Source organism: Periplaneta americana, chromosome 2, assembly GCF_040183065.1.
Source record: "Periplaneta americana isolate PAMFEO1 chromosome 2, P.americana_PAMFEO1_priV1, whole genome shotgun sequence".
NCBI lineage: Eukaryota > Metazoa > Arthropoda > Insecta > Blattodea > Blattidae > Periplaneta > Periplaneta americana.
In genome coordinates this window covers 23,569,072-23,596,283 of record NC_091118.1, presented here as the reverse complement: position 1 = coordinate 23,596,283, position 27,212 = coordinate 23,569,072, and the positions used below count along the sequence as shown (strand labels likewise).

Below are 27,212 nucleotides of genomic sequence, written 5' to 3'. Positions count from 1 at the left end.
AGTCGTTTAAAAAATAATCTCAGGAAAATAGCTTTCCACCTAGGAAAACGATATAATTTCGTATCGGTATTTCTTTTGTAGCAGTGTACGCCTACTGGGTGGCAGTAATACAGCTGTGCAGATTTTAACAGAAGTTTATTTCTTGGATAGAGTACGTACAACAACAAAATTCTAATACCATAGTAGTATTAAATGAATGTCCATAGTTAACGGTTAGCATGTCTGACTGTGAAACGAGCAGACTCGGGTTCAAACCCTGCTCGAGTCAAGTTACCTGGTTGAGGTTTTCCCTCAACCAATTGAAGCAGAAGTGTTGGATAACTTCCGGCGTTGGATTTAATTTTAATTTTATTGGGTTATTTTACGGCGCTGTATCAACATCTAGGTTATTTAGCGTCTGAATGAAATGAAGGTGATAATGCCGGTGAAATGAGTCCGGGGTCCAGCACCGAAAGTTACCCAGCATTTGCTCGTATTGGGTTGAGGGAAAACCCCGGAAAAAACCTTAACCAAGTAGCTTGCCCCGACCGGGATTCGAACCCGGGCCACCTGGTTTCGCGGCCAGACGCGCTAACCGTTACTCCGCAGTGTGGACTCCGGCGTTGGAACTCGGACTCATTTCACCATCATAAGTACACTTCCCCTCTTCCATCATAATCTCCGTTTCTTTCCTAGGTTTCGGGCTTTCTCCGATGTACAGTCGCCCGCGGACCGCCGCCGAACTTGGACCCCGTGGATATGTGGTCATTCGTTGTTGGTGGTAGTGCTATGCACTGTGAGCTCTTCACTGTGCTCATGGTACCTCATGGGACGGGGAAATAATAGAAGAGCCCTAAATGAATACTTTTTTTAGAAAAAATAATTTTACCCTAAATGTTAACATTATTTTACTCAATAAGTATAATCGGTACGATTTTTATTTTTACACTTATCATTAGAGAATCTGATAAGGCATAATTTATTCCTTTGCAGTTTTCAATAAAATGGATGTTTTTTTTTTTACATACAATATCATATCCTAATGGAAATCTGGCAACCTTAGGCCTACTGCAGTGTAAGGGACGAAACGAAAAATTGGTGGTGATAGTGAAGAATTATTTAATTATACTAAAATAATATGTATGTCCATTTGTGTTTTGATTCCGAACAGCTAAAACTCAAACGATGACATATACAGTAATACTCGTATATAGGGGTACTCACACATATCCCACGAGAATGTTCATGAGAGTGGACTTGCCGGCTCCAGAAGGTCCCATTATTGCAGTTAGTTCTCCAGCTCTGAATTTGCCACTCACACTCTTCAGAATGGTACGTCGACCTGAAATAAACCACAATTTTTCATACAAAACCATGTTTTCACGAAAGTGAAACATTGTAATTTATCTTTTGGAATTATTATACACTTCTTGAAAAGACAGGAGAATAAAAAAACAAACATATCTCTCCAAATACAGAGTGGAAGAAATGTAACTACGCATATTTTAACAGTTTATTCCTTGGACAGGGAACAACAAAAATTACTGTAATACCATATTAGTCCCAAATGAATAATTTTCTCAGAAAAAAATCCCTTAATGTTAACACTGGTTTACTTGATAAGTACTATCTGTACCATTCTTATTTTTATTCTTATCATTAGAGAAACTGATAAGCAATGATTTATCCCGTTGCAGTTTTCCAATAAAATGTACGGTTTTCTTGTAAATTAAATAAAAATGTAACAAGTATCGTTATTTTCTGTCATTAGGAAGTCTAGCAACCCTGCTGCAAAGAGACGGAATGCTGCTATTCAGACTGAGTGCTTGTGTGTATTCGTAAGTGAGCCGGCAATGCGCTGTTGCCAAACTACGCATATTTTCAGTCTAATTTTCAAATTAACCATGCACTTAATTATAAAACGCATAACAGATCATTTATTTATACATCTTGATTACACACATGTAACACTTTGTAATTAATCATCTTCAGAACTAGTGAGTTCCTTGCTTCTTCCGATTTCTTCAGTTGTTTTGCTCGGTGGTGCGTTTATGTTTGATAGTGTGGAGTCAAATAGGGTGTGTGTTCTGAAATTAGTTGTGTATTGAGGATATGTTGTGAGTGTGTTTTTGTGTATCTGTATATTTCGTACTGGTTTTTCTGGTTTTGCGGTTGAATATGTAGGATTTCCATGTCTGTTTCTATGTTGCTGTAGCTGTGGTTGGTGTTTATGATGTATTTTGCGTATGTCGAGGTATTGTGTGACCATAACCAGCCATAAATAAACCAAAAAACTCAAACGTCTGGATCAGCTCAGACCTCACGAAGTTATAAGCACAAAATGGCCGTCGGAACGCAGTTTTCGAGGCATGTTTTTCCCCTTCCCGTCTCGCTGACCTTTAAGGTCCGATCAGTTTCGTACATATGTTTACGGTTACGGAACTTCTTTGTCTACTCGGTGGTATAATTTTCATTTTGTTATATTTATTTTTTCAAAAGTTATAAGCGATTCTAATGTAACACTTTTTGGACATCGTTGCCAAGGCGTTGGTGACCTACCGTGCCGAATACAAATATTTCAAAACGGAAGAAATCCAAGAAAAACCTTCAAATTAACATTGGCTTCGTTCACCGAAGCAGGGGATTGAACCCGGATCTACTTGTACGGCAGTCTCAAGCGACTGCAATGAACGTAATATCACAGTCTAGTATATACAGTCACGAAGCTCAATACGTAGTAAATATGCATCCATGGATAGTTGCTAACCACTAAGATCGCTAATATCGCCTCATTACAGACAATGCGAAAAAGTACCGGCACAGTCTATTGTTCCTAGCACCCTCACAACTCAAGCTTCGTGACTGTATATACTAGACTGTGGTAATATAGTTCAGGGATAGATGCTAAAGGGAACCATGAAACGGCGATCATTTTTTAAAAATGCAATTTTCAACAGTTGCTCTTTTTTTTTAAAGACGCTTCAAATTAATACCACTATCGCGTTGGTCTTTTAAATCGTTACTAGAAGACATTGTATCCATTTGCCTTATAATTGAAGAGTCCACTGCAAGAATGATGGATGTCACTTTCTTGTCGAAAATGAACCAAGACTGTCAATGCATAGCTTAAGACATATAGAATGTACATAGAGAATTATATGGCATTAACACTGATAGTCATTGTCCAGTAATGATCGGAAAATCACAGTTAAGCTTTGAGCGCTAAGCATTTCAAACTTTCAATTGCTTCTCCTGCAAAATGTATTCCAAATAACATCCATCATTCTTGCAGTGGACTCTTCAATTGCAGAAAACCTCTGAATAACACAAATAGGTAATCAGTTCAGGTGGGATTCGAACACACATTCGAGAGCAGTTTCCGAGCTTGAGTCCAGCTAGCTAATCCCTGACTCACATTATAGTGATGTTAAAATCCATTCTTTCCTTTATGATATGATGTTTATGCCCATTTTGTATTTAACAATATTTCAGCGATTTCAGATTTGTCCTGTCATTTAAATAATCCGGTATAATGATTTTCAAAGAAGCTTCCTTTTTGTATATTCTAAGAGTGTTACATTCAACATGCATTTTGCATGTTGTATAAATTCGAATTTCCATGGAAACTTTATCAAGGGCTTAAGCAATACATCTAAAACGCGCTGACGTCATCAGGAATCACAAGTAGGTCACTTGATTGATTGCCGGTCTCCAAGTTACTGTTTGTATATTCATAGTCTCGTCTTATTTTCTGGTTCTTATTTTGCTACGCTCTGGGCTGTGTAATGTGTTTTGTAGGGTGACAACAGAAATAGCTGGTTTACATAACTGCTGCGAAGACTATTGCAGTAGGAGAAATCTCCTGTATGTTTAACCTAATAGCTACAAGATGCCAAGTCTCTAAGTACCTTCTAAAAAGCGTTTATGTAAATGTATTGCAGTGTATTTAAATGTTTTGTTGATTATGTTTGTATAGCAATTATTTCTACCAAATGTCAGAGTATACGGCACGTAGAAGTGTCGTAATTAATTACTTATTTAAAAACGCACTTAGCATAAAACAGCGTAACAAGTACAGACTGTGTGGTCTTGACCATACGAGTCCAGGTTCGAGTCCTGTGCAGCCTGAGATTTTTTTTTTAAGTTTAATACGTTTAATTCATAAATGCAGATAATAGGCCTACAGATAAATACAAAATGCAAATACAAGAAAATAATAATAGGGGAGACTGTTGTACCTTTAGCATAGTGTACCTTTGAAAATTTTCTGTTTTTTAATTTTTGCTGCTACCTAGAGGACTCAAACTGAAGTCGATTGTAGATAAAGCCGCTAAGTAGGTCTGGTTGTAGTTTCAGTTTGATTTATTGCAAAATGCGAGTTCCGTGGACAAAATAAGTTTTTTAGTACCAAAAGTAAACATTTTGTTCATTGATGTATGTTTTCTAACACAAAATCAGATTGTATTTGTTAATATCTTTCAAGTACGGCGTGTTCCCTATCATCTGGTGAGTAATAACATATTTTAATTTCCATGATTTATTGGACTCTCTAGTTTTCGGAGCCATATTTGTTTAAACGTGCACCCTCTTGTACCTTTGAACACAAAACATCTTGTACCATGGAACATGTTCCAAATTACACGATACTATCGGTTTTTGTTTTTCTTTTATTTTAAGGTCATAAGTCTGGAATTAAAGAGGTCCCCAATTGATCCGGATGCCTTGAAGAAAGCTGTTGAAGCAGTTATTGCTTCTCCAGGAAATAAAATCTCAATCAGAGCAGCCTGCTCTGGTTTATGATTGCAAATACATTTTAAATATGATTGTCAGTTTTTACAGCTATATTCCCTCCTATATTCCATGTGTTCCAACTTACAAGAGTGTATGTTCCAAGGTACATGAACCTGTTGTACCTTTGTACACATTACATATCCCTTCATTTTATTTTTTCCATCCTTAATAGAGCTGTAAATCAGGAAAATACATACAGGAAGTTGTAAAGGAATCTTCAATAATTATTTCAAGCATTTTTTCATTTAAAAATTTCATTTCCCAAAATTAAAAAAAAAATAAAATATGAAAAGTGTTTCAAGGTACAACAGTCTCCCCTACATATAAAACAGAAGATATAATAATGTTCAGCCTAACAGATTTTAGGACACAATAAGCAGTGTTGGTGTTCGGTCACAGTAGGGTTCCCAGAAATAATAGAAAAAAATACGGGCTACACAGCATTGGTTTAAAAGTTAAGCGGTCAGCGCGTCTGGCCGCGAAACCAGGTGGCCCGGGTTCGAATCCCGGTCGGGGCAAGTTACCTGGTTGAGTTTTTTCCCGCGGTTTTCCCTCAACCCAATACGAGCAAATGCTGGGTAACTTTCGGTGCTGGACCCCGGACTCATTCCACCGGCATTATCACCTTCATTTCATTCAGACGCTAAATAACCTAAATGTTGATACAGCGTCGTAAAATAACCCAATAAAAAATTAAAAGTTAAGCTTTGGTATATATTTTCCAACGCGCTTATCCATGTTGTTTTTAAGATATTAAAACAATATAATTAAATCATATTAATTTAATTTACAAAACTTACCACCAGAGTGGCTTGCTTAAAATGACAAAGTATATCGCTACCTAACAAAATGTAATAATATTAAATAATAAATGAAGAACATAAACATGAATTTAGAGTACACATAAACAAGTATAAGTATTTGAAATTATGTGCTGTTATTATATAAATTATATTTTAAAATCTAAATAAATTACTTAAGAGGCATGAGGGCAAATTTTTACAGATTGTTTTCAGTAAATTAAAACGTCAATAAAATAAAAAATATATATGTATATATATTTTTTTGTTTGGACTCTCACTTTGAGAGAGGAAAAGAGATTAAGGGTGTTTGAGAATAAGGTTCTTAGGAAAATATTTGAGGCTAAGAGGGATGAAGTTACAGGAGAATGGAGAAAGTTACACAACGCAGAACTGCACGCATTGTATTTTTCACCTGACATAATTAGGAACATTAAATCCAGACGTTTGAGATGAGCAGGGCATGTAGCACGTATGGGTCAATCCAGAAATGCATATAGAGTGTTAGTTGGGTGACCGGAGGGAAAAATACCTTTGGAGAGGCCGAGACATAGGTGGGAGGATAATATTAAAATGGATTTGAGGGAGGTGGGATATGATAGAGACTGGATTAATCTTGCTCAGGATAGGGAGCGATGGCGGGCTTATGTGAGGGCGGCAATGAACCTGCGGGTTCCTTAAAGGCAATAAGTAAGTAAGTTATATAAATGATATTTTAAAATCTAAATAAATTACTTAAGAGCCATGAGGGCAAGTTTTTACAGATTGTTTTCAGTAAATTAAATCGTTAATAAAATAATAAAAAATATATATGTATATATATTTTTTTTTTGTTTGGACTCTCACTTTGAGAGAGGAAAAGAGATTAAGGGTGTTTGAGAATAAGGTTCTTAGGAAAATATTTGGGGCTAAGAGAGATGAAGTTACAGGAGAATGGAGAAAGTTACACAACGCAGAACTGCATGCATTGTATTCTTCACCTGACATAATTAGGAACATTAAATTCAGACGTTTGAGATGGGCAGGGCATGTAGCACGTATGGGTCAATCCAGAAATGCATATAGAGTGTTAGTTGGGTGACCGGAGGGAAAAAGACTTTTGGAGAGGCCGAGACGTATATGGGAGGATAATATTAAAATAGATTTGAGGGAGATGGGATATGATTGTAGAGACTGGCTTAATCTTGCACAGGCTAGGGACCGATGGCGGGCTTATGTGAGGGCGGCAATGAACCTGCGGGTTCCTTAAAAGCCATTTCCAAGTAAGTAAGTATATATATTTTGTTATAGTTCTCCTGCTTTCAATGAATGGGTCCATAATTTCAATTATCTATTTATGATAATTTATTTTTAAAGGTTCATAATTTACCTCTTCTCGTTGTCTACTTCTAAAGACTGGTCTCTGCAGGTCTCAAATTGTATGGTATGATCCAAGATGTACCTTGTCTTCTTATTGCGGTCAATAGCAGTTACGGTATGTCTCCTCGTCTATGACTCCCATTAGAAGTGACATAGTGAACGTCTTCATAAACCTCTAGACTGGTGTTGTTGATCTTGCTATTTTGCTCCATATCAAATGATGCCTGGCGTTTCGGAGGAGCTCTCCATAGTGACAAAAACCAAGGACATGAGGTAGGGTTTCACACTCGTTACAACGTCTGCAACGGGAGTTGTCCTGGATCCGTCCATGAAGAGCTCTCATAGGAGCAAAATTTCCCTTACTTTATAGCGTCACGCCATTCTGTACTGGAGAGTCCATTTTGGAATCCATCCGTGAGTTAGCAAGTTTGTATTGTTGATAGAGAATTACTCCTTTGGCATGTGTTCATAGTTGAGTCACAGTCTAGTATATACAGTCGCGAAGCTCAATACGTAGTAAATATGCAAACATTATATAGTTGCTCACCTCTAGGATCGCTAATATCGCCTCATTACAGGCAATGCAAAATAGTACCGTCACAGTCTATTGTTTCTAGCACCCTCAAAACTCAAGCTCGTGACTGTATATAGTAGACTGTGGTTGAGGTAAACACGTTGCCTGAGAAGAGTAACCAACAAAATGGTAACTATGGAAATGCAAAAAGTAACAAATGAGAAAACACTTTTTTCGCCCAACACAGTGATGTTTTCTTTATCTCAAATTATAATACAAAGGTGGGTCAAAAGTCGCTTTCCCCAATATTCATTCAATAGGTTTCAAACTTGTACACATATACAGATGTCATAACTTGAATAAATGAATAGCTAATGTAATAAATGGTGGGTTGACAATGTACGTGTGTCAACTGTTTTTCCGATGTCATATCCTGTTATTGTTGTTGTTTTGTGTTTATTGTGTTGCGTTGCGTTTGTACTTAATAGGCTTAACTGATAATTTCTTGCAATCGACATGAAGCCGATCCTGACTTTTGGAAAACAATTCTATGGACTGATGAAACTACATTTAAGCTAAACGGCAAAGTGAACCTGCGCAAATTGTGTTTACTGGGACAGTGAAAATCCACATGAAATTATCTCAAAAGAATTAAACACTCCAGCCTGACTGTTTGGGGTGGCATTTAAAGTGAGTTATGTTCTGTTATATGTAAATCAATGTCTAAACGTTGTGAATTGTGTATCGAGAAACAGGACCTCCATTTTGAACAAAATTTGTAAAGGAATGTATGGCCAATTGAAAATTGAATGTAATTAAATGTAACGAAGTATTTGGGGAAAGCGACTTTTAATCCACTCTGTATTTATATTGCTTTAAAAACTGAAGTGACTTTTGAATGATTCTACGTATATATAACTCTGTGTCCGTGAAAATGTTTAATAACATAAATATTTTACTTGGGATTACAAATAATGCCATTTTGTGTAATTAAGAAAACGAAAGTTAATTTTCTTATGTAGGTGAAGTGACATTGATTATGTCTCGTGACCAGAATATTGTACGAAATGGAACTATAAAAATTGGAGATTTATCCTTCGAAGAGGTAGAAAAATTCAAATATCTTTGAGCAACAGTAACAAATATAAATGAAACTGGGGAGGAAATTAAACGCAGAATAAATATGGGAAATGCCTGTTATTATTCGGTTGAGAAACTTTTGTCATCTAGTCTACTGTCAAAAAATCTGAAAGTTAGAATTTATAAAACAGTTCTATTACCGGTTTTTCTGTATGGCTGTGAAACTTGGACTCTCACTTTGAGAGAGGAACAGAAATTAAGGGAGTTTGAGAATAAGGTTCTTAGGAAAATATTTGGGGCTAAGAGGGATGAAGTTACAGGAGAATGGAGAAAGTTACAGAACACAGAACTGCACGCATTGTATTCTTCACCTGACATAATTAGGAACATTAAATCCAGACGTTTGAGATGGGCAGGGCATGTAGCACGTATGGGCGAATCCAGAAATGCATACAGAGTGATAGTTGGGAGGCCGGAGGGAAAAAGACCTTTAGGGAGGCCGAGACGTAGATGGGAAGAAAATATTAAAACGGATTTGAGGGAGGTGGGGTATGATGATAGAGAATGGATTAATCTTGCTCAGGATAGGGACCAATGGCGGGCTTATGTGAGGGCGGCAATGAACCTCCGGGTTCCTTAAAAGCCAGTGAGTAAGTAAGTAAGTAGGTGAAGTGATATAATTTATGTATGTCTACTGAAGGATGCACTGGAAGGAATGGTGAACGGGAGAAGAATTCAGAGCAGGAGAAGACATTAAGATACATGGATCGTATGTGGAGATCAAGAAAAAGGCAGAAAATAGGAAAGATTGGAGAATGCTGGGTTTGCAGTGAAAGATCTTCCCTTGGGCAGAACATTTACGTATGTATTTATGTATGCATAATTTATACAGCTGGACGGTATTACTCAAATTAATCGGGTATGAAATAGGTACAATCATTATTTTTGTATAGTGCTGTGCTCCGCTGTATGTGTCTAAATTTGGTATAAACTCATAAAATGTGTACAGGGAGAAACTATTCTGTTAGGCTACAATTCTAGGAAAGTAGGATTATGTTAATTGGACATAGCCTACCGCTCACTTTACATATACCAGGTTCGTATTGGCAGACGGAGTGGTTCGCCTGCGTGATTCCCTTACGTAACAAGACGAAGTGTGTTTGACTCCAGTCGGCACGTATTTTATATGACGCAACGTAAGTACCCGTCATTCAGCTCATTCACGGCCAAATGCCTGTTACTGACCTTATACTGGAGACAGATAAATCACGATACGTGCCCAACCGCAGCTCAGTATTAGGAAAATTAAAGGAGCTCGTGCTTCCATTCCGGTAATGTCCTGTGAAATCTGTGTTGGACAAGGCGGTTGTAGAGAATATTACCTGCTCTAAAAGGAGATCCGCCATTTTAATTTGTTGTTTTAAAGATATTAATTACTAGCCGTACCCTTGCGCTCCGCTGCACCTGTTAGAAATAAATATAAAGTAATTGCATAATTAAAATAGGACGTTTGATCCAGGGAACATTCGTGTTTGATAGAAGGATAAATCGTTTAATATGTTACTTAATTTAAATTGCATTTAAATCATTAAAATGCGGTAATTTTGGTCCAGAGAGCAATCATTTGGTGCAATGACAATTCCTTTAACATGTTTCTTAATTGTTATTACATGCAACCATAGTTTAATGAACATTGACATATCATTTAGTTTTAATGTGTATACTTTATATTACTTGCTATATGTTTCAGAAGTTACTGTAATAACATTGTAGAATTATGTCCATCTAGAGAAACTACACTTTCCAATGGTGAAATAATAATTAAACAATTAATTAGCTTCCGATATTACTTCATACAAACACAGAAATATTCTCTGTAGGCTATGTTTAATAGCTTTCGATTGTTGTTGTCCAAGGCCCCTTATAGACGAAGTCATTTGTTTTTATTTCAGTACAGCGCCTTAGATGGCGTTGTTATTGTAATTTTAAAACTCATTTATCTCATTAAATATCAAAATTTTGTATAGAATAAAGCGTATCAGAAATTATTTTTAAAGAAACTTTTGTTATGTAACATTTTTCATGAAAATTAATAATAAGGGAGATATTTCGATTTATTTAATTCAAGCCCCCTTATAAGCCCCCTTTTAAATAAAGTATTTTGAATGCCATATAGTCTAAAATCTAAGTTACAACGAACTTAATTGATATTCTAATTTTCATATAAATCGTTTCAGCCATTATCGCGTGAAAAGGTAACAAACATCCAGACAGACAGACAGACAACAAACAAAAATTTCGAAACAGCGATTTTCGGTTTCAGGATGGTTAATTATACATGTTAAAACCAATTATTTTTGGAAAATCGAAAATTACCAGAAAAATTTTGGCTACATATTTATTATTAGTAGCCTATAGATATACACCAACAAAGCTCTACTGTAGCTCGCCGGAGCTTTTAGTCCAATGTCATATAACCCACGGACCGCTTGGAAAACACACTTGTTTCCATGGCATCACAAGTCACGTCTTCTCATTACAAGAAAATGTGACAGTTTTATCTATAGTAATGTCACAAGAGGTCTGAGATTTGCTGATAAATAAAAATGTAAATAATATATTCCTAAAATTCGCTCACAAAATGTTAATAATTGTATATTTATGAATACTTAACCTATTCAGACATTGTGAAGTCAAAATAGATGAATAACGATTACTACAATAAAGAAATTGAATGTTATTCAGTAATGCCAATTGAGAAAAACGAAATACAGGTTTAAAAATGTTAATTACATGTACTGCGCTTTTCTCTTGTTGTTATAACAGAAATACGTTTTCATTATCTGCTGAAATCATAATTTAATTTAAACACTTTATACCATAATTATAAATAACATTATTAATACATTAACTAAATGAACAATTGTTATGAAGGAGTGTCATTTTCTTTAGACACAATGGACATGGAATTAGAAGATTAAGATGTAGATGTGGAAGTAGGATTTCGCACTTTATTTAGTACAATGGATCCATGCTTATCGATTTACGTGGAAATAGTTGGCGACACTGCTAAACAAAAGAACGACTATGCGATAAATTGATAGTGATAAATCGAGCTGAAGAAATTATCGCGATGTATCACTGTTATTGGTTGGAATTCAAAATTTCATTACACTTCATTGGCCGAAAATCGAATGACGTCATATAAACTAAATAGTCATCGTAGTATTCCGCGTAAAATTTTGAGTTAAAACGTCACTGCAATAGGTCTACATTGTAACTCGTAATTCGTGTAAATTTACATGTAATCTATTTTTAGGGATTATAATGAATGTCTGCTGTATGCAAGCCAGAAAACGAAAGTACGTTGTCTTATTTGGGTGCATATTAAATGGCTTTACTTATCCTCAGGCCTAGCTTTAAATAATGGTTCAAAAATAGAATATATACAGTACAAAAACCTAACTTTTTTTACTTTATAAGGGAACAAAATTGTTACTATAACCTCAAAACACAGATAGGCCTAAGTATAAATTTTGGCTATTAAATCTCTTGCAGCTTGCATCAGAATTACTAATGTTCTTAGACATTTCCCCTTTTGGAGTTTGTCTTTTGTTTCCAAGGCCGCCGGTCATTCCGGTCTCTTATTATTCTGTAAACCTCGATCTTCCATTATGTATTTTTTTATATACAATTTCATTTCATTGCTAGTCTGCCTCTTCTTCTTGTCCTCAACGTAGAATTTGCTTTGGCCCTCGTTCTTCTGGCATTCTTTCTACATGTCCATATTATTTTAAGGATTTATTTTCTTAGGTTTTTATTATGGTGAAGTCTATTTTCTTTCTGTCCCAGATTAGTTCTGTTCTAGCTCGATCTTCTCTTGTGAGTTGTAAACATCTTCTCACACAATATTTAATTCGACAGGATAACAGTATCAAGGTTCATATATTTCTGCTTTTGAGTATGCCTACATCAGAGTGCTGCATTGGAGTTAAATCGCTCGCTTGAACTCGGTCAAGTGTCGAACCCTCGAGTGAGATACGATCGGTCGTGATACGCTCGTAATAAATAGAAGCACAGTACAAGGTCATCTCACCGACATGTCTTATCTTGTATGGAAGGCGACAGATAAGGTACACATATGTTTCGCTCACACGGTAAAAATAAGGCTTTATTTTCTGCGTTTATGACAAATGTTTAATGGAACAGTCGATGGAACGTACCAGAACAGGAACATGAAGTTCTAAATAAAATAGTATGAAAAACTTCTATATACAGTTATTATTGCTAATTAATAATTATTCAATATTTGATTTACCACATATATAATATGATAGGTCCATGCATAGTATTCCGCCTATATAGCGACAATGTAGAAACGTTTTACAAAATATTATTGATATAGCAGTAGATTAATAACAATATTAGTACAGAGATAACGTCACAGAAAATATAATAAAACGAATAATCATGCTGCACAACTGTTACAGACGCAAAGATTGATACACTAATTATTAGAGATTATTATTATTATTATTATTATTATTATTATTATTATTATTATTATTATTAGAAAACTTGATACAGTTCTTGCATTATCGTGATTGTGTTCTCCGTTTATAATAATTAAATTTACATTCAATAACATCTATCAGATGTGGCAAAAACAAAATCACTCCTGTGTGAAAAAAAAAAATACCTACAACATTTATATTACATTTTAAAGCAAGTTTTGTAGTTGTACTATGGAGAGGTTAGTTAAACACTGCAACGTTTTGAAATGATAAACATCTATGATGTTACTACACAGTTCATCACTGTAACAAGAACGAATGTCTAACGCTCGGCTTATACCGTTCGAGGATTTATCGCTCGTGACAATTTTACCCATCATGCATGTGCACTACCTAACGGATTATGTTATGAACTACTTGGCGCTCGAGTGAAAACGTCCGATGCAGACCTCTGGCCTACATCTATATAACTTGCCAGAAGTCAGTCGTTTAAGGCCTTAATTCTTTAATTGGTTATTTTACGACACTTTATCGACTGCTGTGGCTATCTAGCATCTGAGCGAGATGGTGATAATGCCAGTGGAATGAGTCCAGAGTCCAGTGCAGAAAGTTATCTAGCATTTTTTCTTAATGGGTTGAGAAAAAAATGGAAAAAACTCAACTAGGTAACTTGTCCCAACCAGGATTTGAACCCAGTGCCGCTCATTTCACGATCAGACGTACTAACCGTTACTCTACAGCGGTGGACGCCTTAACGTTAATTACTGTGTTAGATAAAGAATGAAGTTTTCCCAACAGCTTGAAAACAATTGCACATCATTGTGTAAGTACTTCATAATTATCGTCTTCAAGTGCTCCTCAGCTCTGGCGAAAGTTAGAAAGTGAAATCGTAAAAACAAAACATTAATAAAAACCTAAATTAATGTATTAGAAAAAAAGGAGTTTCATCATTTAGAGAAAGTGAATTCCGCATGACGATCGTATGACGAATTTACATATTTTTTTATTCTTAATTGCTCTGAATTATTGCAATAATCTCGAAACCAACATTTAACGAAATAAATAGATCTCCCCCATTATCGTTTGAGTGCGTGCGTGTCCGTCTACAGAGGATATGAGTTCTAATCCCGCACAGGGAAGGAAAGATTTATCCCTCTACTACAGGAGTCGTCATCTCAGTGCACTATGGTGCAGGCACAGTTTGCTCGCTGCTCAGTTCTATCAACTGTGCAGCAGGAGGTGGGGGGAAGGAATCGGTGATGGCAGTGGCGTCCGTTCACTTGTTCAACCCTTTTAATCAGTCTCTAATAATTATAATGAAAATAAAGACAGAAGAAGCATGTACTTACTTACTTACTGGCTTTTAAGGAACCCGGAGGTTCATTGCCGCCCTCATATAAGCCCGCCATTGGTCCTTATCCTGAGCAAGATTAATCCAGTCTCTTTATCATCACATCCCACCTCCCTGAAATCCATTTTAATATTATCTTCCCATTTACGTCTTGGCCTCCCCAAAGGTCTTTTTCCCTCCGGCTCCCAACTAACACTCTAGGCCTATATGCATTTCTGGATTCGCCCATACGTGCTACATGCCCTGCCCATCTCAAACGTCTGGATTTAATGTTCCTAATTATGTCAGGTGAAGAATACAATGCGTGCAGTTCTGCGTTGTGTAGCTTTCTCCATTCTCCTGTAACTTAATTTATTTTAAGAGGAACTGTGTAATAAGTAAATCACTTTCAGTTTAAAACAAGAAGTAAGTTGTATTTTACCGTTATGTATTGTAACGGTTTTGAAAGCAAATATATATATATATTTTTTCATATTACAGTAATTGAGAACTTACAGACTTATAATGAATTTTCACTGTTACAAGATATTAAACAAATCGAATCCATTACTAATATTTAAATCATGTCATCGTATTCCTTTATTCAAGTGTCGCCAATAAAATAAAATAAATTATCCATTTTTTATCTGACACTATATATCACAAAACAATTATTTGTTATTATGTATAACATATGAAACATACTGTCGTTTCTGTTACAAGACTGAAGTAGGCCTAAATTATTTTATTACAATGTAAATAACAAATGATAAAAATTATTTTCGCCGATCATTAGCATTGGTTTTCCTGGATTTTTGAATTCGTTTTTCCCTCACTAACTGGTTTATGTTAGGTGTCAATGCTCGTGTAGAACACAATCGAAGAAGATATTGTAAATTATGGTCAGAAAGTTGGCGTCAGTTGGCTCGACACACTGCACACGACTACCTCCTCAGCCAGCGTCTCGGCGCTCCGAACCAGTATGCAGGCCAGTTGACGATGGCTGATCTACTGTAAGAACTCATTGTCTATGTATTTGTTCTCAAACGACTAATTTGATGCATGGTACTACATAACTAGAACATCTCTGTCCAGAGTGTTACAAACCTAAAAACTAAGCTATTACGGCAGCAGCAGCAACAACAACAATAATAATAATAATAATAATAATAATAATAATAATGATTCGTTAAAACAGACCGATTCGTTAAAACAGACCTAATACAGAGCGTTACAGCGAACGATGTACCTTCCCATACGGACAGGCATCCAGGACGTTTATATATCAGGAATATAATTTTATTTTCTCTAATCAAACATGATTCATATGTCGTAGGTGGCAGTCTCAGTGATTGATAAAGAAGTTGGGCTCATGTTTATCTTCAACAACAGAATAAATTTATGCAAAAGTAAAGAGACAGAGAGAGAGAGAGGAATGAATCGGCAAAAAATAACCAGTTTGCAAATTGATGCCGCAATATCGACGCGAAAGTTTATTACGAATTTAGAACAACTTGATGGGAGATATTTTAGGTTAACATGTTACGCCATAAAAGTTTCTTCCATGAATTATTTGAAATTACAACGTAGTGTAGTCATAAACAATGAGGTGGAAGAACTGTCAGTTGCAGCATCTATAATTAATGCCAATCCTCGATTATTCAACTGGTAATTTGTTGCATTAGAAGTTCAGACTTTCCGTGTTCGAGTTGAGGAAGGTAAGTGGGAAAAACTGCACATGCGTCAGTGATTCCTGATTCAGTTTCATTATCATCATCCTTCACGAATTAGGCCTCTGTAGACCTGTTTCGGCCTCATCTAGCAGTCTTCTTAAAGGTCTTCCTGGTCGACGATGTCCTTTAGGTTTATACTGCATCATAATTTTAGGGATTCTTGAATTTTCCATTCTTCTTACATGATCTAGCCAATTGAATTTGTATCTGCTGATTTTTTCTTCTACTGACTCTACTTCTAATTGTTCTAAAATTTCTTCATTCCTTTTTCGGTCTAAAAGAGTATATCCTACTGTCCTCCTGAAAAATTTCATTTCCGTTGCTTTGATTCTGTTCATGTCTTTTTTCTTTAATGTCCAAATCTCGCTTCCGTATAAAAGGGAGGGTAATGCTAGTGTATTATATATTTTTATTCTTGTAGATTTTTGTACTAATTTAGCTTTTAATGTATTGTTTATTATTCCTAGAATTTGTGTAAATTTGGTAATTTTCTTGTTCACATCTTTTTAATTTTGATAAGATATTTCACAACCCAGATAATTGAAATTTTGCACTTGTTCGAGGCATTGGTTATTGTGTATTATCTTACTTCTGACTGGGTCTTGTCCTAAAAATGCCATTACTTTTGATTTTTGTGCTGAAATTTCCATCCCAAAATCTTTTAATATTTTATTTAATGTATATAATCCTCTTTCACTTTTTACTTTTTAATTATACGAAATTATGCTGCAAAAATATTTCGAGATTTTTTCCAAAATATATAGCAAAACAGATGTAGATCTTTTGACCCTCTGTCTGTGTGTACAGCTATTTCTCTTAAATAATTCTGTTCATACTAAGTAGGTCTCCCAATGAGTCGATTTTTTTTTTTTTTTTCCCAAATTTTCTTTCTTCCATAAGAACTACTGGATTGGTACACAAATTCATAGCGTTTTTCTGCAGTTTCATTCATCTGCTGTCCATGTTTCCATAGCAACCGAGTATTTATTTACGCTATGAACTTATGCACCAATCCAATATTATAAACAAATACCTTACTATAATAATACCGGACAGCTGTATACCAGCACCATTGACGGTAGTGTGAAATATCGCGGACCTGACATCTAGCGGAGCGGCGTGGAATTAAGTCCACAAATACAAATATTAACATAGCGGGATTCAGACTATTGTTTAAAACGTGAGTTAATAATGAGGAATAATATATGAAACACTTAAATGTTGAGTAGTATTTAATGTAAAATTATCATATATCAAAGCTGCATATTATGAGAAATATTGCATACTTCATACTACTTTCCGTAATTTGTTATATATTATATTTTTTCTTTGGTTTAGTGAGACAAAATCAATTCTGACATTAAGAATGAATTTACAATAATGCTTTATACACGCATTGCTGACAACTGCAAATATACATGATAGTAATCTAATGCTTGTAATAATTAGTAAAGGCATGTGGACAACAATAAAACTTAATTTGATAAAACCTTAAAATTTCCGATACATTTTAACTTCTATACATTTATTAGGTCTAAATAAAAAAGCTAATTTGTATTTTTCTAACAACACAATGACGAAGGAATTGGGCCTACTAAAGAATGTTGTTGACTCACGTTTTATGATCCCTCGGAAATCGAAAGTACGATTTGGAGCAATTTGTAATGCTGTAATTTCGTAGCAATTATAAACAGCACATATACACCCTGAAATTTTAACACAGCACTAATTAATAAAACTATTAACTAGCCCAGCAACAATATACATTGCAGTTGATTACAGCTTGTTTCGCGAGTATCGCCACACCGGCCGCCTAGGTAGCAGCACCAGCGTCGTTCGCGCGCAAAACTTCTAACTGTCCAACCGGTATTATTATAGTAAGGTACTTGTTATAAATATAATGAGCAACACGGTATGTTCACAGATCCGTATTTTTGGGAGAATTAATATATTTTATCACCATCATCATCATCATTATTTAATGCAACCTTTTCTTACTTCAAGCTAACACAAAATAATTGCCATAAGTTTATTACTTACAACTATGCATTCTTATTTTTATTATTGCGACAAATAAGTGAAATAATTATGTGTTCAATTAGATATCTATTGCTATCCATTACTCTTGTTGCCTGTTATTAAAGGAAAAAATAACGACGTTGCTATTTAAATGTAATAAGATTTGAGCAACAACAACACTTAATATGCGTCATAAATACGTATATAGGCAGGCTACTACAAAAAACAAAATAATAATAATAATAATTTCGAGGTACAGAATTGAAGCTTATATAACCAGAAAAAGTCAAATGATATGAAGAAAATTTAATGTACATTGTGTTAAAGATTACATATAGATTAACATAAAAAGAATACTATATTATAATTCACTTCTACCGGGAATGGAAGATAGAAGATAGTCAAAAGAAAACCTCAACTACCAATCCAAAGGAGAAGAGATCTTGCACGTTCGAAGGAGAAACTGGGAACCGAAACACGCATCAGCATAATCGCTAATAACAATGATGGTGGCGGTGAGTATTTATGCTATACTTCATTTCATCTTCCCAATCCCTAACATATTTAGAGTTAAAATTTCTATACACGAAGCGGAATGAGAGTAATTACAAGCTATATTTTGTCTATTTTTTTAAATTTATGAACTGTTCCCCTTTTTCAGTTGTTCGATATATATATATATATATATATATATATATATATATATATATATATATATATATATATATATAGGGTGAACCATAAGTAATCGCATTAATTTGAGAGGGTTATTCTTTGAGATATTTCAAACAAAATGTATAATACAATTTTGCTCGTTTTTGGTTCCTTTTCTAGATAAAAACTGTTTTGTATGAAATATTCCATAGCGTATTTTGGGGAAGCCGTTGATTTAATTCCCAATATGCTGAATCAATTTAGGATAATAAATGCTTGAAAAATTTTAGTTCTTGTCCTTATAATGTGCAGAAATTGATCCGAACAAAGGTAACATTGTAAAATTCCTTTCCAGAACAATAAGTTACATTTATTCCGGTCAAATTTCTGTACATTTAAAGCACAAAACTACAATTTTATTCTTTCAATAATGTATTACAGCTATTTACACTTTTACTACATCATACTATTTTTGAGCAATATAACGGTACGGAACTACGTGTTTCAATCAATCTTGGCTGCTTATCCTGCTTATCACCTCCCTAGCATTTGTTTCCTTGCCAACATTGTACTTTCTATAATTGTACCTTTTAAAATGATTACTATTTATTTAATTATCCTTAATTAAAACTTTTCAATCATTTATCTTATTTATATTATTTAGGTTATGTTATAGCTCCTGCTGTATAATATACATTATCTTCAAATGGATCGATGATTGCAGAAAGGGCTTAAGTCTACTTTTTTATGACAACGATCTAAGACCAGTTTCATAACCCCTGAAGATAGACCCATCAATGAGCACAGAAAGGAAACTCAGTCCAGCATTTTTAATGTGTGAAATTCTACTCTCTTTTCCCCGTTGAGTGCAGAAAGGTATGCAGTTCAGAACTGAGGTACCTTTCTGCAAAAAATGCTGGCAAACATGTATACATACGGTATAATATTAAGACAATCACTTTCTCAGAATTAACATTCTGTTTCATTGTTGATATTTTTGTTATTTAACTTTTCACTCTATTTGAGTAGCTGATCAGTGTACAAGTGCAAACATGGCATCTAGTAGTGATAGCAACGAAGAAGCAGTAGTGAATAATCTATAAGAGACATTTATAATATATCTGAATATAAAAGAAATACCGGTAAGATAAAAGTTGCTAAATCAAAGGGAGTAGAACATACGAACTATGCAAGCAAAACAAACAGTGCCTGCTAAGACCGTTGATGAGTCATGTAATTGAATCAGGAATTTGCAAAAGGGACAAAGTCCATATTTTTTGCAAATTGAGTTTATACCCATTTCTGGCTCTGACTCTTCTTGGATTTCAGCATTAAAAGGAACCAAGTCCTATAGAATGTACACATTTAAATTGTGTATCAACATGTTTGGACTATGTATATCCAGATCCATACAAAAAGGTTTTTTGTTGTTTTCTTAAAATTTACTTTTTCGGACTTAGTCCCTTTTGCAAATTCCTGATTCAATTGTCAAATTGAACTGTTTTAAAAATGTTTTAAAACTACGTTAAAATAGATTTAATGTTAAATAACATACTTGAATATGCTTCTTATTGCATATTTCATGTGCTTTTACTAACACAATTAATTAACTAATAACATACTTTAATATGCTTCTTATTGCATATTTCATGTACTTTTACTAACATAATTAATTAACTAATTAGTTAAAACTGTTAATGTCTGTTGATTGCAGAAAGAACTTAAGTCCAACAGTTAAAAAAATTAATAACACACAAACTACAATTGAAATTAGTTTCATTTAATATTTAATCAGTGAACATGCATGTATACTTTTAAAGAAATAACAACTAAGTTATTTTAATGTAATCCAGAAAATGCAAAACACTTTTTCTCAGTTTCCTCAAAAGTAGTTTTCTGGACTTAAGTCCTTTCTGCAATCATCGTTCAAACACTACGGAAAGCGACGGAATTGCCATTTTAATATGGGCCACACTGTAGGGTAAGTTCCTTCAAACTGATAGGTATATCAACAGCTGATTAACTATTTGAGGCGCTCAGCGCACAAATGGCCCAACCCACAAAATTTACATATTCATTTTATTGCTTTAAAGATTCCTCATATTACTCTCAACAAAGAGTAAATCGGCCTAATCATCATTCCCAGTTTTTCCATGATATTTCAACACAAGTTTCGTTTGTGCATTGCATTTCGCGCACTGTTATAAATAGGTAAAGTGGAAATATAATTGAGGGGCGTTTTCACAAAACTCGTTATCTACAAAATCTTGCTTTTTTTCAAGAGAGCTCTTTTCTAAAATACACAACCGAGTTTTGAAAAATCTCTTTTATTTCAAGATCAATTTACTGGTATACTTACGAACTTTAGCTTAATTCTGATAGCACCATTGGATTCTCCTGACCCAAAAACATAAGGATACGCTAAAACCTCAAAATCGAAAAAAAAATGTAGATAACGAGTTTTGTGAAAACGCCCCTCGCAGTGCTTGAGAAAAGTGACATAAGTCAGTTTTCACAAACCTTTTTTGATAATTTATTGACAACTCACACTGGTTTATGTCGATTTGATTTTTTTCTGTATGAATTATTGTGATGGGAGATATACTTATGTCTCTTTTTTTCCAAGCGAGCTGATGTTCCGTAAGTTGTCAATAAATTATCAAAAAACGGTTTGTGGAAACTGACTTACGTCACTTTTCCCAACCACTACAGAATTCTGTGGGTTGGCCAGCGAATAGGGATCATAAAGAATGGACACTTCGCGTCGGTACCTTTGATGTAGCCGGACTGATTTCAATGACCTTCAAGCCAGCTAAAGCGTGAGATTCTGCTTTCTCCCAAGAGTTGGCGCTGACATCACACCAGCTAGCAGTCGACACAGCGGAAATATAACACATATAATTAATACATCTAGGTACATTATGTACTCAAATAAAATAAATTGGATCCATAAAATAATAAATCCGTCATTAACTGTAATGTCTAGACTCTAGAGTTCCTTTATAATGAGAGTTCAGACGTTGACCCCTACAACAATTAAAATATATAATGATGTGATATCGCTAAAAATGGAAAAACAAAACTCTTATGAGAAGTAAAACCATATACCTATATTATATTATATACAAATATTAAACGAATTCGATACTTAATTTTATAATGTATTATATTATTTTATAATATAATTTATTATATCTGAAATATAAAATATTATTATTACAACTAGTTTGTCACTGAGAAATATGGAAAAGCTGTTAACTTGAATTTATTTGAAGCAAAGCGTTACTGGATTATGCAATAAGGTAGGCGATGTTTGGATCCTGTGTCTTAACTCTGTTCTCAATTATTATCTTAGCGTATGCTCGATTACACTAACCTCTAGCGCTTGAAAGTGGAACTAAACGCTGGCGCACAGAGAAACAAAACACAGGAAAATTCGCTCAGTGTCCATTCTTTATAATCCCTATTCGCTGGGTTGGCCATTTGTGCGCTGAGTGCCTCATTTCTGCTTTCGGCTTCATTGCTTCTCAAAATATCCCCCCTTAAACCTAATGCACTCTTCCACTTGATGGAACCAGTCATCACAGCACTGGACGCACTCTTCTGGATTTATCTGTTATAACAAATTCTCCGCAGTTCTGCGCTGTGATTCGTAAAGACGTGACTTCATTTCAGATGAACAGGCTGGAATGTGGTATGTAGTTCACACCAACAAAGCGTCTGGACACGGGAAAGAATCGTGTGCAACAGCACGGCAAATCCAGCGTCGCGGATCATTCTCTCGTCTCATTGTTCAAGATTTTAACCATGAAATCAAGAGTCGTGCTTGACGACTGTTGCAGATGCTGTACGCAATAACATTTTTCAAGGTTAAACAACTGTTTGTGAGAAATAGTGTCTTCTCCTATATTTTCTTCTTTAAAATCAAGTCACTTTCCTGTCATCTCCGTTTCTTATATTCTACCACTCCATTGCTCTTAATTTGTAAAATTCCATTCCATTGTTCTTTTCTCAATTTTCTCTCTCTGTCTCTCTCTCTCTCTCTCATAAATTAATTAAATATTATAATAGTACATTATGCAACGAGCCTATAATGAAGGTAATTAAGAAGTGAGTATGGATATTTATGAAACGAGCGCAAGCGAGTTTCATAATTTTCATACGAGCTTCTTAATTACCATTATAGGCGAGTTTCATACGACTTTTTATGCTCGACCATATTTTTAACTTGATATTATTAATTTTATTGCATCTGACCTGGAGCAATGTCCCGTATGTTGTGAGATGTGCGCAGACGCGAAAGTATTGATTTTTTCCGAGGAACAGATGTGCACATTGACCTTGCTAGGCCATAAGAACCTACAGAGATAACATTGAAAAAAAATTATACATTGAAAAACGAGATGACAAATTGAATTTATTTGAATATTATTTACAATTAACGCTAAGTATTATAGTAACAGAACATAACCTTCTGCGGCAGTATTGGATTTCCAGCCTCCGTGACTTTTCGCTAATTCTCTTTCGATTGCATATCCGAGAATAATCGATACTTGCGATTTTATAACGGTAGAAAGCTGACCTGTCATTGGCTGAACAGTTGTAACCTGAGTCGTCATTGGCTGAAAGACCTGACCTTTAATGAGTAGGTGTACTTTAATGACATGCATTAAAGGTCTGCTACCAGGTGTATAATTACTACATTTCGGCATGGTCGAGCATAAATAAATATATATATATATATATCCATATAAGGCCGTGTCTCAAAGCTACATTTTCAGCTGAAGTGAACTAGATTGTTGACTAAATAGCCAGATGTGACGCCAGAAGTTACGATCCAAAGCTACGTAGTGAATAGCAATCAAGTCCGTAGTAGCTGGTAAACGAAAATGCTTGCTTGATTGTTGACTTGTATACTAAACAAACATGGATACCTCATTAACAATAATTGAGGGTTACGAAATCTGATGATGCTTTGGAAATAAAATGTGAGTTCAACACGTTAACTTGAAACATTGACATTGTTATCTGCGTTACATTTCTTTTTAATATTGTAATATTTCAGGTTCTTACCTTTTCCACATTTATTTCGATTGTTGATAGCCAAACGTAACTTTCATGGATATCTTTTGAACATCTTTTACACTTCCACATCTTTCTACGTTTCTTTTCTAGTGTCTCAGGAAATTACCATTCAGTTCATAAACCTGAGAATTAAGTTTCTTGAACTGTTTACTGGAAAACTGTTTATAAACAAAGAATTCGAATTTCCAAAAAAATAACAGCTGATAACTCGTAATTAAACTGCATTAGGACACTGCCTTCTTAATTTAATGCTGTATCGTAATTTCATGGCTTTGAGAAAAATAGTCTATGAAGAAGGCCATGATTCCAGTATACATGTTCAAAGCTCTCTAGTGTGTAGTTTACAAATCAGCTAGTTGCTAGTTATTAGCATGAAGTATAGACTTCAGCTTTGAGATACGGCCTAAGTATTGTTTAGTCAACTATGTATAGGTACCTATATATACCTTCCCTGTCTTTTCTCATACATTTCCCTTCTGATCTTTCCTTCAGTACACTTCATCCCATACTTATTTCGCCAAATATTCACTCCATCCCGTATTTCGATACTTTTCCACTTCATCCCATATTTCGCCACTTTTTTTTTTTAGTAGGTTGTCTTACGACGCTTTATCAACAGCTTAGGTTATTTAGCGTCTGAATGAGATGAAGGTGATAATGCCGGTGAAATGAGTCCGGGGTCCAGCACCGAAAGTTACCCAGCATTTGCTCATATTGGGTTGAGGAAAAACCTCGGAAAAAATCTCAACCAGGTAACTTGCCCCGACCGGGACTCGAACTCGGGCCACCTGCTTTCGCGGCCAGACGCGCTGGCCGTTACTCCACAGGTGTGGACGTCACTTCTTCACTTCATCCAGCATCTCGCCACTTGACTTATTCGCTTAATTCCTTTTTTTGCTAATTATTAATTTCATTCCATATTTCGCCACGTCTTCGCTTCATCCCGAAATTCGCTACTTATTCATTTCATCCCATACTGCGTCACTTTTTCACTTCATCTCGTATTTCGCCAAATATTTATTTTATACAGTATTTCAATACTTTTCCATTAATTCCGTATTTCGTCACTTATCCACTTCATCTCGTATTTTGCCAGTTATTCGCTTCATTCCATATTTCGCCACTTCTTCACTTCATATCGCATTTTGCCAATTATTCGCTTCATTCCATATATCACCACTTCTTCACTTCATATCGCATTTTGCCAATTATTCGCTTCATTCCATATTTCGCCACTTCTTCACTTCATATCGCATTTTGCCAATTATTCGCTTCATTCCATATTTCGCCACTTCTTCACTTCATATCGCATTTTGCCAATTATTCGCTTCATTCCATATATCACCACTTCTTCACTTCATATCGCATTTTGCCAATTATTCGCTTCATTCCATATTTCGCCACTTCTTCACTTCATATCGCATTTTGCCAATTATTCGCTTCATTCCATATATCACCACTTCTTCACTTCATATCGCATTTTGCCAATTATTCGCTTCATTCCATATTTCGCCACTTCTTCACTTCATATCGCATTTTGCCAGTTATTCGCTTCATTCCATATTTCGCCACTTCTTCACTTCATATCGCCTTTTGCCAATTATTCGCTTCATTCCATATTTCGCCACTTCTTCACTTCATATCGCATTTTGCCAGTTATTCGCTTCATTCCATATTTCGCCACTTCTTCACTTCATATCGCCTTTTGCCAATTATTCGCTTCATTCCATATTTCGCCACTTCTTCACTTCATATCGCATTTTGCCAGTTATTCGCTTCATTCCATATTTCGCCACTTCTTCACTTCATATCGCATTTTGCCAATTATTCGCTTCATTCCATATATCACCACTTCTTCACTTCATATCGCGTTTTGCCAATTATTCACTTCATTCCATATTTCGCCACTTCTTCACTTCATATCGCATTTTGCCAATTATTCGCTTCATTCCATATATCACTTCTTCACTTCATATCGCATTTTGCCAATTATTCACTTCATTCCATATTTCGCCACTTCTTCACTTTGTTCCGCATTTCGCCACTTAGTCACTTCATCCCATATTTCGCTATCCTGTATTACACCACTCCTTCACTTAATCCCTTGTTTCGCTACGTCTTCACCCTACACTGGCTTTCGCTACTTTCACTTCATTACCTATTTCGCCATATCTTCACTTCATTTCCTATTTCTCTACTTCTCCACTTCATACCGTATTTCATTCTCTTGTAACTTTGGTTTTTAATTTAATTATCATTTTGTTATCTATTTCTTTCCATGTTGATATTTACATTATTTCAGTAAATAATTGTGGAATTTTTCATATTCTACTCAATTTCTGCGCCCCACTTCATTTTCTTCGCTTCAAGTCATGTCTAATAATTTCTCTTTCTGGATTTTGCAGATGAAAAATCTGTCTAGCGGTAATATAGTCTGTAGATTACTTCCTTATTTCTGCATGTCAAATCTCTTTTGAAAGTCATGTACAGTAACATTCGCAATGAAATAACGACAGCAATTTCAGTGAGGTCGTTAAACTGTAAACTTAGTAGTTTTCATTGTGTTGGTCGGACCATAAAATCAGAAGCAATCAAGCTGAAACGTTTTCTATATAGCCTAACTCCAGGGAGATGTATGGGCTACGTAACTGCAACTTTTCACCAGCATACTTTTCAGTCCATAAATTTTACAGTCTTGATACCCCTGTCAGAGCATCGTATTATATTATTAATGTCGATATTGGAAGCAACGGCCTTTTATTTATTTATTAAACTAGCTAGCTAGTGAGTACAAATTAAAATTATAAAACAAAGATGTTTCTAGCCACTACCGTAAGAGCCAGGATCGTGTACGGTGTGGTCTTAGCCAATAATATAAGATAAAATTTACAAGGACAGTTTACTAAATACAGTAAGTAACTTAATTCAAACCAATAAATAACACACAAGAGCAAAAAAGAAGAAGAAGAAGAAGAAGAAGAAGAAAAAGAAGAAAGAGAAAAACACATTTAATATAAATTGACAATCAGACAGGAGCCAGTGATATTCAATAAAAACATGAATATAGTCGACAGAAATAAAAGGTAAAAAAATACACACTTACTTACTTACTGGCTTTTAAGGAACCCGGAGGTTCATTGCCGCCCTCACATAAGCCCCCCATTGGTCCCTATCCTGAGCAAGATTAATCCATTCTGTATCATCATATCTCACCTCCCTCAAATCATTTTAATATTATCTTCCCATCTATGTCTCGGCCTCCCCAAAGGTTTTTTTCCCTCCGGCCTCTCAACTAACACTCTATTTGCATTTCTGGATTCGCCCATACGTGCTGCATGCCCTGCCCATCTCAAA

The 27,212-nt window shown here is 35.1% G+C and overlaps 1 protein-coding gene across 1 annotated transcript in view; it reads right to left on the bottom strand.

The window, feature by feature from the left end:
* The window catches only part of LOC138716255 (ATP-binding cassette subfamily G member 4-like), a 125,837-nt gene that overhangs the window by 49,582 nt on the left and 49,043 nt on the right, over nt 1–27,212 (bottom strand). The window contains exon 2 of the mRNA XM_069849122.1: nt 1,204–1,321. Within this exon, the coding sequence (XP_069705223.1) occupies nt 1,204–1,321 (118 nt within the window). The remainder of the gene's footprint in view (nt 1–1,203; nt 1,322–27,212) is intronic.